General features: G+C 40.9%; 1 protein-coding gene across 5 annotated transcripts in view; it reads right to left on the reverse strand.

Moving 5' to 3' along the window:
• Positions 1-14,386, reverse strand: part of SETD2 (SET domain containing 2, histone lysine methyltransferase) — a 118,662-nt gene that overhangs the window by 36,349 nt on the left and 67,927 nt on the right. For 4 of the 5 annotated variants that reach the window (XM_062200726.1, XM_062200725.1, XM_062200727.1 and 1 more), the window contains 2 exons: positions 1,894-1,942; positions 1,216-1,399 (listed from right to left, as the gene is read on the reverse strand). In XM_062200726.1, the coding sequence (XP_062056710.1) occupies positions 1,216-1,399; positions 1,894-1,942 (233 nt within the window). Of the gene's footprint in view, positions 1-1,215; positions 1,400-1,893; positions 1,943-14,386 lie in introns of those variants that run through there. The other variant, XR_009866788.1, reaches the window with a different exon arrangement.

Below are 14,386 nucleotides of genomic sequence, written 5' to 3' on the forward strand. Positions count from 1 at the left end.
TTACATGGTCTACAGACATGAGACCAAGAAAAAGTCAATTGTGGGGGCCAGCGCTGTGGCGCAGCGGGTTAAAGCCCTGGCCTGAGGCGCCGGCATCCCATATGGGCACCAGTTCGAGCCACAGCTGCTCCACTTCCGATCCAGCTCTCTGCTATGGCCTGGGAAATCAGCAGAAGATGGCCTGGGTCCTTGGGCCCCTGCACACGCGTGGGAGACCTGGAGGAAGCTCTTGGCTCCTGGCTTCGGATCAGCGCAGCTCGGGTCATTGCGGCCAGTTGGGGAGTGAACCATCGGATAAAAGACCTTCTCTCTCTCTGCCTCTACTCTCTCTGTGCAACTCTTTCAAATAAATAAATAAATCTTTTAAAAAAAAGTTTAACAAAACGTCAACAGTGGATTAAAAAAAAAAGTCAATTGTGTATCTGGACATCAGCAACAAATCAAAACTAACAAAAAACTAAGGGAAAGCAGTAGAAGATGGCCCAACTCCATAGGCCCCGGCCCCTGCCACCCAGACCATAGCAGAGAGCATTAGAAGTGGAGTAGCCAGGAAATGAACCGGCGCCCATATGGGATGTCTACACTGCAGATGGCGGCTTTATCTGATTCACCACAGCACCAGCCCCAAAGCTATCATTATTTTTAAAGAATTACCTTCCATCAAATTCTACTGTCTTTTCAAGAACATTTTATTCCTCAAATTGCATTTAAATGTTATCAAATAAAAACTATTCAAGTACAAAAATCTTATTACTCTTCACTCAAAAAAGAATCCTTCCCAAGGTTTATCAGTGAAGTTTCATACTCACTTATCAAGAGAAGACGCTAATTCCAAAAGTCCTTGACATCCCAATTGAGAAGTACAGCTTTTCCTTATGTCTGCAGGAGATTGTTCCAAGTCCCCCATGGATGCTAAGATATGCAGGCACTCAAGCCCCTTACAGAAAAGGGCTTAATATCTGCATGTAACCCACATATATTGTACTTAAATCAACTCTAGATTACTTATAATATGCAATACAATGCAAATGCTATGTAAATATTTGTTTTACTGTTTGGAAAAGTCTGTATACATTCAGTAGACACGATTTTTTCCTCCAAATATTCTGTTGAATCTTTGGATGTGGAATTCAGAAGATACAGAATACTGACTATAAATGTCTTAGGTCTTTTTGACTTGCTCCAAAAAGAGAGTAACTCAGAAAAGACACTTACCTGTCATCTGGCCTTTTTGTTCCCCGCTCATAAGCAGAAGGAGGTGGTGAGAGAGAACCTCTTCGCTTTCTTTTCTCTTTATTTTGAGTTTGCTTGTCTGGATCTCTCTCTCTTGACCTGTTAGGAGTCTTTGGGGCAGCTGTTTGATCTCTGAAGCCAACAGCATCCCTTCCTCGTTCAGTTACTAAGGGAAAAGTGGTTTTTAAAAGTTTACTGGGTAGACTTTTCTCCATCATGATAGTATGTCAACTTTATAATAAAACTGCTATCGAACAAATGCATCTATGGACCCTTCTCTCATCTACCCAGTCTTGAATTCAAATGAGATACAACATATTGTCTGTTCACTGAGCCTAGTAAAACTCTTCCATGAATATCCTTTCCTTCTTTTCCTCATCAAACACTCAGGCCAAGTGTTCAACATTTCTAACAAGTTCTATGAACACAAACAGCCAATGCAAGATGTTCCTGTTACTTTTAGCAAAGAAGTCTGTCAATTCAAAATGTAAAAACCTTCAACTGCCCCATAACCCTGATTTGTAACCTGTAGAAAAGCAGCCTGATGTGCTAAGTTTTAAAATATCAACTGTAGGGTAGTCAATATATAAATCATGTCATATATGTATAAATCAACAGCATTTGTAAAGCCGTCTACATAGAGTATCTCTAAATACCTACCTGTGTTCTCCTTTTCAGTTTGACTTTTTTTGGGAATACGATATACCTCCTGCAAAAAATAAACCAGAAATAAGAAAGTTGATTATTAAGAGGTAGAAATAATGACTGCTTTCAAACTGACTGCTTTCACACGGCAACAAAGAAATGGGGGCAGGGGGTTGGTTCAAAGAGTTGGCATTTAATCTTCAAAATTTGACTGAAACACATATAAATTTTTATTTTCTACCATCCTTGTATGATCTCACTAAAAAAAGGAGCACACCAAGTGACTGGGGCATTATATTTCTAGCAAGAATACACTTCGCAAGAATCTTAATTTTCTACAAATGCATTCCTACAAGTAAACTGAAGTCATCTATAGTTTCATTATAATAAGAGTATTCATAAAGATAACTCTAGGGGCTGGCATGGTGGCGTAGCAGGTAAAGCCACTGCCTGCACTGCCAGCATCCCGTAAGGGTGCCAGTTCAAGTCCTGGCTGCTCCACTTCCAATCCAGCTCTCTGCTATCGCCTGGGAAAGCAGTAGAAGATGGCCTGAGTCCTTGGGCCTCTGCACCCACGTGGGAGAACCACAAGAAGCTCCTGGCTTCCATTGCTGCCATTTGGGGAGTGAACTAGTGAATGGAAAGCCCCACCCACACATCTCTCTCTCTGCCTCTGCCTTTCTATAGCTCTGCCTTTCAAAAAAAAAATCTTTAAAAAAAAAAAAAAAAGGGTAACTCAAACATTTCACTTGCCATCCTACTTATGGAAGACAACATCAGTAATAACCAGTTACATGGAATCATTTCAGAAAAATTACATGTGTAAAGACAACTCCTGCTATTCAACCTAATTTCCTGTAAACCAACTCAACTAATGGCCAAATATAACATTTTATACTGCTATTATAAAAACAGAAAAGAAGCATTAGATCACTGTTGCTCTTGAAATGGCATTTAACATTGTATCAAAATAGATCTCAAGAAATGCAAGCTTGTTTTTAAGCTCTGAGGCACCTTTTGTTTTGTGTGAATCTAACTCTTGGAACCTATTTTGCTCTTTGGCAATTAATTCCATGTGATTCTAAGTTCATCAGGCAACTCTTGGGCACATTTCTTTATTCACTCAAATGCTCTCAAACAGCACATAAATACAATATCCTCCATTTTTATAGTAATCTTATATTAACCAAACTCGTGATCTGGTGATTCCATTTTGGGAATATATTCCAAAAAAATCAAAGAACTCTTCTCTCTACATGACTGTTGGTTCTAGCAACATTTGTGGAAAAAGAAATAACTCTCCTGTCACACACCTGGATAAGGGTTAAGATGTGGTATTTAGTCGCCACTAAAGATGACGAGTGCATACTATAGATGAAGATAAATCCATATGCATGCAAACAAAAGGTAATAAAACTTCCAATAACACACAGATGTTGACAAAGTAAAATAACTGCTATATCTGTGCACTTATCCTGTGTGCCAGGCATTACACTATAAACACTTCAAATCCATTATCTTATTTCAGCTTTAGAAAACTCTACTAAGGCAGGCATTTGGCCTACCAGTGGAGAAGTGGGTGCCCCATGTCAGAATGTCTAAGTTCAATTCCTGGCTCCAGCTCACAATTCCAGATTCCACCCAATGCAGATCTTAGATCTGATTCTGATGCATAGAGAAGGTTGAGAACTACTAAACTACTGGCATCTCTTAGCAGTCTTCATGCATTCTCCTCCTCACAAGAGAGAATTTAGGATATATACCTGCCCTCAGTTCAGAGCCATCTGGGCTGTTTCCTCCTGGACAGCTTCTGCCCTTAGAGAGAATACATTCCAAACCATTCCTCTGGAGTTGTCTAGCTGTCAGTTTCTAGCTGTGGGTAATATTAAAGTATAAAGACAGGAAAGACAAAGCTGACACTCTCAGTTCTATCTGACTGTTTATTAAACCAGTATGTACCCAGGCGTTTGGACTTATTAACTTAATCTTCTATTACTCAAAGCTTCACACAAAATTCAAGTCAAAAACTGATTATCTACTCGGTCCTCCTCATTTTATCAATCACCAGAATGAGGTTCTAAAAATGCAACTTAAGCTTTCCAAAGGCCCACAATATTGAAAACTGAGAAGCAAACAGTCAAGTGAAGTTTACTGGGACATTCTTAAGACCATTATGTCTCATGAATAGAGAGTATTCAAGTTAGTCTAAGTGATATGAAGTCTGTTTGGAACAATGTCACATAGGCCACAGAATTCACTGCAGAAAATGCTTACCTGACTTGGGCTCATTCACGTTAGCCCTTAGTGTAAAATTATGGTACTTTACTAAAAACTCTAAAGACTGGCATATTTATGAGACAACATAGAATTGTGAGTCAGGAGATTACAGTATGGGAGACCATGCTGTCGAGGCCCCTCAGAGGGATCTAAACAAACAACAATATTCTTGTTATATTCATGCTACACCATTTCCAAGTCTTAGTAGAGTTGAAGTTTTAAGAAGATGATACTCTTTCTCTCTAACTCTGCCTGTCAATAAAATAAAAATAAAATAAAATGATGATACTAAAAGGGCTGAAACTTGGGGCCAGCACTGTAGTGCAGTGGGTTAACGCCCTGGCCTGGGGCGCCGGCAATCCCATGTGGGTGCCAGTTCACAACCGGGCTGCTCCATTTCTGATCCAGCTCTCTGCTATGGCCTGGGAAAGCAGTAGAAGATGGCCCAAGTCCTTGGGCCCCTGTACCTGCGTGGGAGACCCGGAAGAAGCTCCTGGCTCCTGGCTTCAGATCGGCGCAGTTCTGGCCATTGCGACCAATTGGGGAGTGAACCAGCGGGTGAAAGATCTCTCTCTGCCTCTCCTCTCTGTGTAACTCTGACTTTCAAAATAAATAAATAAATCTTAAAAAAAAAAGACGACTGAGCAAAGTGCCAATTTCTAGCTGGAAGAACAGACAAAAAGCAACATGAGAGGATAAAGAGAACAATATGAAAGTGAAGTTATGAGATATAGAGTCTAAAAGTTCAAGTGCCAACTCAAGTAAAGAGAATTCTAGGGGACATGAAATTATTTTAAGAAATAATGAAGATAAATTTTCAAGAATTAAAAGAAATGTGAAGTACTTCTGATTGAAAAGGCTGAGGGTAAAACAGGAAACAAAAGGACTATGGCCTACTAAGTCTGCACCTGCACTGAGGGCGATTTACACTAGTCAGAGGGATATGGCTGTGAGAAATGGAAAGACAACTTTGAGGATAATATCTGGAATTTTCATAAAAATCACACAGAAAAAGGGAGAGGAAGGCAGAATGAGAGGTAGGAGAAGAAAAAGGGGGAGTGGAATATTAATTTGTTTATTCTTCTAAAATCCCAAAAAGATACTTTAACTTCAGGTAACTGTTCTCTCTCAAGAAATTAAAATAGCAAGATCTGTTTTAGAGGTTGGTGCTGTGGTATAGTGGATAAGGCCACCGCCTGCAGTACTGGCATCCCATATGGGTGCCAGTTCGAGTCCCAGCTGCTCCACTTCCAATCCGGTTCTCTGCTATCGCCTGGGAAAGCAGAAAATGGCTCAAGTCCATGGGCCCCTGCACCCTCATGGGACACCTCAAATAAGATCCTGGCTTTGGATTGGCTCAGCTCCAGCCACTGTGGCCACCTGGGGAGTGATGGAAGACCTCTCTGCCTTTGCATCTCTGTAATTCTGCCTTTCAAATAAATCAATAAATCTTAAAAAAAAAAAAAACTGTTTTAGTTACTAAGACAATTTATAACAGTTTTTAAAGCTGGATATACAGTTATATATTATGCAACACATAAAAGAAAAGCAAATTAAAACTACAATAATGTACCAATTTGTCCATCAGTCTAACCAAGATAGCCTGACAACCTGGTTGGCCAAAGTTAAATGAAATGGGCACTTTTATGCATATGCATTGCTGAGGAAAGCTGAACTGGCACAATAGCTATAAAGAACAATTTGGCGGCTGGCACCGTGGCTTAACAGGCTAATCCTCTGCCTTGCGGCGCCGGCACACCGGGTTCTAGTCCCGATTGGGGCACCGGATTCTATCCCGGTTAACCCTCTTCCAGGCCAGCTCTCTGCTATGGCCCGGGAAGGCAGTGGAGGATGGCCCAAGTGCTTGGGCCCTGCACCCGCATGGGAGACCAGGAGAAGCGCCTGGCTCCTGGCTTCAGATCAGCGAGATGCGCCGGCCGCAGCGGTCATTGGAGGGTGAACCAACGGCAAACAGGAAGACCTTTCTCTCTGTCTGTCTCTATCAACTCTGCCTGTCAAAAAAAAAAAAAGAACAATTTGGCAATGCCTACCAAAATGACATGACATAGATCATGACTCCCAATACTTTTAATCATTTACTGCACATGTCTAGTTTTCATATGTGTGAAATGATTTAGGTCAAAATTACTGGCTGCTAAGCCAAAGTAATCAACCTAAATGGCTATAATAGGAGATGGAATAAATAAATGATGGTATATCTGTACAATAAAATACTACACAGCTATGAAAAATAAATTCTTTATAAGCAGGTATGAAACAACACTCACAATTTATCAAATAAAAAGTAAAGGGCTGACCCGGTTGCCCCTCTTCCAGGCCAGCTCTCTGCTGTGGCCAGGGAGTGCAGTGGAGGATGGCCCAAGTGCTTGGGCCCTGCACTCCATGGGAGACCAGGATAAACACCTGGCTCCTGTCATTGGATCAGTGCGGTGTGCCGGCCGCAGCGCACCTACTGCGGCGGCCATTGGAGGGTGAACCAACGGCAAAAAGGAAGACCTTTCTCTCTATCTCTCTCTCTCACTGTCCACTCTGCCTGTCAAAAAAAAAAAAAAAAAAAAAGTAAAGGGCTGAATAATGCTGCCAGTTTTATATGACAAAATATATCAAAATATATGCACAATACACAAGTTATCTCTGGAAAGCTATACTCAAAACCGGTTGAACTGCTTGCCTCCAAGGAATAGGAGAGAGGTAGAGGTGAAAGAGAACTGATTTACTATGGAATAGAAATATCTCACTGTATGTCTTACTCATATAAAGGCTGTACCATTTGTGTGCGGGAAGGGTCTATTTTAAAAACTGAAGTAAGAAAAAAGACAACAGGCCTCAGAAAAAGCCTGAGGTACAGTATTAAAAGACTCTAGTGCACTGAATGTGTATTTCTGGTACACACAGCCCAGGAGACATAAGGTCAAAGGAACTTGGCCTTCATAAAGCAGCTTCTAAATGCTGCTCTTCAGTGTCATACCTAAAAATTATCCCACTTCACTGCTGTTCAGACCCACCCCCTTCTTCTCTACAGCCTTATTTATCTTGACTACAATTCAGAGGATTTCCCTTACCAATGCTCAGTTTTATTCTACATTAATATACTGGGCTAAGACAAATTAATTCCAGATCTAAGATTTTTCTTTATATTCTTCACATTTAACTATTTCCTCAAAAATTTCTCTAATTAAAACTTAAATAGCACCACACTCTCAAAGTGTCTTCACTGGAGTTACCAGTTAACAGTAGTCACCCCAACTCGGAAGTTACGTACACGGGCCCTCCTGATGTTCTAATCACCTGGAAAACACTTTCCAGACTACAGTTCATTCCTCTCCCAAACCACATTTGAGAGTACTTCAAAATGTTCACAGAAAAGTGGAGGTAAAGGTTTATTTTGGTACAAAAAATTTTTGAAAACTGCATGGTTTTCCATTAATGTTGTGAATAATCCTTGAATCTACAGCCCTGTCATAAATGTTGTTCTTATTAATAGATCCTCATCCCCTTGAAAAGCCTGTAGTTTTGTGTTTTAAGAAATTCTGAAAATCCCCCCAAAGTTCAGTCAGGGATCACAAATTAAAAATCTCTGCAGCATAAAGGAAAAAAAAATGATTCTTAAAGCACTAAACAGTTTCTATGATTATACAATGAATTCAGACTTATTAGGTTCTAAATCTGAAATTAAGATAAAGAATAACATGTCAAGTATTTGCTAAAGATAGAAAATTGCATGAACTCTCAGGAATTACAAAGAAATCACTATTTTTTGGGGGGATCAGAAAACATACCAGAAGAACACAAGATTTAAATTCAAAGATCTAGCTGTGGCGCAGCAGGCTAAAGCCCTGACCTGGCATCCCATATGTGTGCCAGTTCTAGTCCTGGCTGCTCCTTTTCCGACCCAGCTCTTTGCTATGGCCTGGGATAGCAGTGGAAGATGGCCCAAGTCCTTGGGCCCCTGCACCCACATAGGAGACGCGGAAGAAGCTCCTGGCTTCCGATCGGCACAGCTCCAGCCGTTGAAGCCATCTGGGGAGTGAACCAAAAGATGGAAAACCTCTCTCTCTCTGTAACTCTTTCAAATAAATCCTAAACAAATAAATAAATAAATTGGAAGATGATCTGAGTCACTTTATAGTTCTGTTACTTAAAAGATAGATAATAACCCCATGGGCCCATTTGTTGCTACTTCACTACCACTTACTTCACAGGTTTGATAAGACTAGATGAAATTCTTAGATATTAACTCAAGATGGAGACTAGTACCATGGAAAAAGATGGTCCTTCTTTACTTTTTCATTTAAATATATATAAAGTGCCAAACTACATACGAGGCTCTTTACAGTGCTCTGAAAAGAACTAAGTAGCCAAGAGAGAATAGTTTGTGTCTTTGCTCAATGTACCATTATCAAATGTTATGACTGGAAAGGATATGCTGCAAGCATACACAAAGGGCAGGATCAACTCGAAGAACAGGATGGCTTTCCTGAGGCACAAGATCAAACTCAACTGAGAAGAGCTATCTAGACAAAAATAAAGTGTTTTTTTTAGGAAGGAATTTGTTTAGGAGTGAATTTGTTGTTAGGAATTAATTTGTTCAGTGTGTGGGGGCACACAGCACATTAGCAGCAGACAACCAGTGCTGAACTAGAATTGCTTGAAGTGAAAGTATAGAAATAAACTTGGTTGCTGGCATTGTGACGCAGCGGGTTAAAGCCCTGGCCTGCAGTGCTGACATCTCACATAGGCACTGGTTCAAGTCCTGGCTGCTCCACTTCTGATCCAGCTCTCTGCTATGGCCTGGGACAGCAGGTGAAGACAGCCCAAGTGCTTGAGCCCCTGCACCCACGTGGGAGACCCAGAGGAAGCTCCTGGCTCCTGGGTTCGGAACAGCTCAACTCTGGCCACTGTGGTCATTTGGGGAGTGAACCAGCGGACAGAAGATCTCTCTTTCTCTCTGGCTCTATGTCTCTTTGTAACTCAAATAAATAAAATAAATCTTTAAAAAAGAAATTTCGCAAAGTAATTGAGATGCAGCTTGGGACACCTGCATTCCATTTCAGAGTACCTGGGTTTGAGTCTTGGCTCTGCTTCTGATTCTAGCTTACCGCTAATGCAGACCCTGGGACGTAGAGGTGAAAGCTCAAGAGGTTGGGTCCCTGCCACCCACTTAGGAAAACCTGGATTGAGTTCCTGGCTCCTGGCCTTGACCATGTCCAGGACAGCTGCTGCCGGCATTTGGGGAATGAAACAGTGGATGAGAGATTTGTTTCTCTTTCAAAGGAAAAAAGACACGGGGTTCAGATTATGCCATGGCATGCCAGCCATGTTAAGAAAAAAGACGGCCAGTGCCGCAGCTCACTAGGCTAATCCTCCGCCTTGTGGCGCCGGCACACCGGGTTCTAGCCCTGGTCGGGGCACTGGATTCTGTCCTGGTTGCCCCTCTTCCAGGCCAGCTCTCTGCTGTGGCCAGGGAGTGCAGTGGAGGATGGCCCAAGTGCTTGGGTCCTGCACCCCATGGGAGACCAGGAGAACCACCTGGCTCCTGCCATCAGATCAGCGCAGTGCGCCGGCCACGGCGCACTGGCTGTGGCAGCCACTGGAGGGTGAACCAACGGCAAAGGAAGACCTTTCTCTCTGTCTCTCTCTCTCACTGTCCACTCTGCCTGCCCCCTCCCCCCCCCACCCAAAAAAAAAAAAAAAAAAAAGGACATATGGGGCCTGCACTGTGGCACAGCGGGTAAAAGCTCCATCCTGTTGTGCTGGCATCCCATATAGGCAATGGTTCAAATCTCAGCTGCTCCACTTCTGATCCAGCTCCCTGCTCTTGAATCTGGCAAAGTCCTTGGGCCCTTGCACCCACGTGAGAGACCTGGGAGAAGCTTAGCTCCAGCCAGGGCAACCATTTGGGGAATGAACCAGCAGATGGAAGATCTCTCTCTCTCTCTCTGTCTCTATGCCTCTCTGTAACTCTTTCAAATAAATAAAATAAGTGAAAGGAAGGAAGGAAGGAAGAAAAATGGACTTAAATTCTAACAGTGTAATAAGGAACCACTCAAAAATTTTAAAAAGCACGCTGACATGAACAGATTTCTATTTTTCAAAGATTATTGTCAGGGCTGGTGCTGTAGCCTCCGCCTGCAGTGCCAGCAACCCAAATAGGTGCTGTTTTGAGTCCCGGCTGCTCCACTTCTTCTTTTTTGACAGGCAGAGTGGACAGTGAGAGAGACCCACGTGGAGACCAGGAAGAAGCTCCTGGCTCCTGGCTTCAGCTCAACCCAGCCCTGGCCATTATGGCCATCTGGGGAGTGAACAGTGGATGGAAGACCTCTCTCTTCTATCTCTGCCTTTCAAATGTAAATAATAATAATAATAATAATCAAGATTATTCTGACTATTGAAAGTAGCACAGATTGTAGGGGGCATATAGTAGTCATTCACTGTTTTTAAGAATTAACTTAATTTGAAAAACATTACCATGAAGATACCAATATAAAAGTAACTCCTAGTACAGATTAAGAAATGGTTCCCCCAACCGGTGAAAATGTCAGAGTCTAGCAGAGGAAAGTATATAAGTAATTAATTTTAGTAATTTGTTAAGATTACAATAGTATAGAAACAGAGAAAATATCTAGGCACCACAAAGAAATTAACCACAGGGGGCTGATGTCGTGGGGCAGTAAGTTAAGCCATCTCATACAAGAACCGGCTTCTCTACTTTGAATCCAGCTCCCTTGCTGTAGTGCCTGGGATGGCAGTGGAAGATGGCTTCAGGTGCTTGGGTTCCTGCCACCCACATGGGACCCAGATGAAGTCCCAGTCTCCTGGCTTTGGCCTGGCCATTGTGTCCATTTGGGGAGTGACCCAGCAGATAGAAGATGGATCTCTTACTTGCACTCTCTCTTTCCCTCCTTTTCTCTGTAATTCTACCTTGCAGATAAATAAATCTTTAAAAACAAGCAAAAAATAAAGGATGAACTACAACGGTAGGTCTAAATAAAGGGAGTTTTTTGTTTTTGTTTTTAAAGTATATTCCAAGCAAGGAGAATAGTATGCTCAAGGACTGGGAGAGATAAAAATCCATCAACTGATACAACTCATGAACTGAATGTGTAAGAGAAAATGTTGGGCAACAAGGTTAGATAAACACAGAAGTATCTCCTTTACAATATACTAAAGGCTTTGTTCTTTGAAGAATGGGAATGTCTGTGGTGCTACTAGAGATTCCTATTAACCACATTTGCATTTTTATAAGACAATTCTGTACCACAATGAGGGATTAATATGAGGGTGGTGAAGAGGGAAGAATGGCAAAAAGGACAAATAGGCTGCTGCAACAGTCTAGGCAAGAAATGATAGGGGCCTGAATTAAAAGAGCAAGATGTAACCTATTTAACATATAAGGCAAAAGAAATCTCAGCTGCTCCAAGAATTAGGAACTTTGAAGGGCCAGGCACAAGAGGAAATGCCACTGAGAAACATAAAAGGAGGTACAGAAGATTCAGAAGAAGGGGTAGTCTCAGATTAACAAAAGAGATATGATAGAGTGGTCCAAGCATGTTGTACATACACATTCACTCATACACACACTTTTAATACAATCAGCTGGCAGGTCCTAGAAGCAATGTCCCCAGCAGGAATGACTTTATCTAGAACTCAAATACCGGTTTCAAAGTATCATCCCCCATGTAACCAAAGCTTCTTGAAAAAATGGCTAACTGAGGGCTGGGAAAAGTGAAGTATAAGATTAGTCTCGGCCAGCGCCGTGGCTCAACAGGCTAATCCTCCGCCTAGTGGCACCGGCACACCGGGTTCTAGTCCTGGTTGGGGCGCCGGATTCTGTCCCGGTTGCCCCTCTTCCAGGCCAGCTCTCTGCTATGGCCAGGGAGTGCAGTGGAGGATGGCCCAAGTCCTTGGGCCCTGCACCCGCATGGGAGACCAGGATAAGCACCTGTCTCCTGCCTTCTGATCAGCGCGGTGCGCCGGCCGCGGCAGCCATTGGAGGGTAAACCAACGGCAAAGGAAGACCTTTCTCTCTCTCTCTCTCTGTCTACTCTGCCTGTCAAAAATTAAAAAAATTAAAAAAAAAAAAAAAGATTAGTCTCAAACAGCACTCTGTGCCAGAAAGTTAAAAAACAAAAAATAGTGGAAATGTCAAAATGACACAGAAACCAACTGTTTGCTAAATATGGGACAATTTAAGCAACCAATAATGCAATTAGGATCATAATCCACTGACAAAATAAGAACCCATGAGTCTAAACTAATATAAATCAATGAATAAATAAATGAGAAAGCAGGTAAAGCCAACCAATAAAGACAGAAGTAAAAAGAATGATGCATTACAAAAATCACCACTTGGTAATCATCACAGTAGTAAATGATTCAGCCAAATCATTGGATGCTGAATCTGATGGATAAATTTGATGAAAAATAAAATTTTACTTTTCCAAAGTTCTTCAAATGTGATACTTAATTACAAGGAGGAAAACAGTAACTACATTGGAGGAAGATTTGCAGATACCTTAACCAAATGATCAAAGTTGACAATATCATTAATGGGAAAAAATTAACATCATGTGAAGAACACTACTACTGCAATAATCATGACAAAAACCATATAATCTGAATTCAAACAAAAAAACTTCAGACAAATCCAAACTGAAGGATAACGTGCAAAGTTTAAAAATATTAAGTAACGTGAAGTTTATAAGACAGAGGAAGACAAAGGACAGTAAAAAGACACAGCTCAATGTAAGGTTGCTTCCATATTAGATTGTTAGTGGAAGGAAAATATTCTTATTTTTTCATTGTAAAGGACATTAAACGAACCGTTGATAAAACCTGAACGAGAAACATTGATTAGATCATCAGTGGTATTGTATGGCTTGATTTGCTGAATTTAGTAAGTATATTAAAGTAATAAGGGGAATATCCTTTTGTTTAGAAAATACACACCAAATATTTTAGGAGCACTAGGACATTCATAACCTATTCTTTTAAAAAATCAGGGAAAAACAAAGAGGGATGGTCATTTGGCCTAGCAGTTAACACACCTGTGTCCCATATCAGAATGTATGGGTTCAGGTCCTGGCTCTGCTCTCCATTCTAGCTTCCTGCTAATGTGCATTCTGAGAGGAAACAAGTGATATTCCCAACAGCTGGGTCCCTGCCTCTCACGTGGGAGACCTGGACCAAGATGCTGGCTCCTAGCTTCTGCTCAGGTCAGTCCTGGCCACTGGAAGCATTTCAGAAGTAAACCAGTGAATGAGAACTCTATCTTTCTGTCCTTTGACTAAAAATTTAAAGCTAAGAGAAAATGATAAAATTTGATAAAATATTAACATTGTGGAATATGAGTGAAGAGTTTCTGGAATTTTTAGCCTAAATTTTCTGCATTTGTCACCAGAACATGTACTGTACATGGAATACATACAGAGTATTATTCATGCAATTTTTCTGCAAATCTGAACTTCCATCAGAATTAAAAAATTTTAAGTATTAAAAAGGAAATTTTATATAGCTCCATTACAGTTAAAAATAAGACTAGAGTATATCATCTATATTTATACTGGACAAATCTCTTAAGTTTCTGAATGACTTGGTCATGTTCCAGAGGGAAGAACAACATTCCATAAAAGTCTCTTCTAGCATGGAAATTCTATAATACACACTCTCCTACTTCTCAGATAGTCTTACATCCAAATAACTTAGTTTTTCCTAAACAGAGTCAAAACTTCTTGTTTTAAAACTAACTTTATGGGTAATAGAAACATATGTCTTTAGGGAAACAGAATTAAGAGCTCACCCAAAAGAGTAAAGTGAAAATGACTTCATTCAAAACCAGAATGTTTAGAGCAGCCAGATTCTGTACTTTATCGTTTAGACCAGGTGTTGGCAAACTTTCTGTAAAGGACAAGACAGTAAATGTTTTAGGCTTTTTGGGCTGTCCCATCTCTGTTACAACTGCTCAACACTACCATCATAATGCAAAAGCAGCCAAAGATAATATATAAATGAGGAAGCATGGCTGTGTTTAAAAAAATATATATATATATATATGTATTTTAAATATATATAAAAACAGGCACTTGGGCAGATTTGACCAAGCCCTGATTTAGATGAAAGTATGTATTAAATTTTGAAAAAATGGATTATTAGTAAATTTTAGACCATTTTTGCCTTTTACCAAAAGAAGACACTTAGAAAAATTTCACAA

This window comes from Lepus europaeus, chromosome 9, assembly GCF_033115175.1.
Source record: "Lepus europaeus isolate LE1 chromosome 9, mLepTim1.pri, whole genome shotgun sequence".
Lineage (NCBI taxonomy): Eukaryota > Metazoa > Chordata > Mammalia > Lagomorpha > Leporidae > Lepus > Lepus europaeus.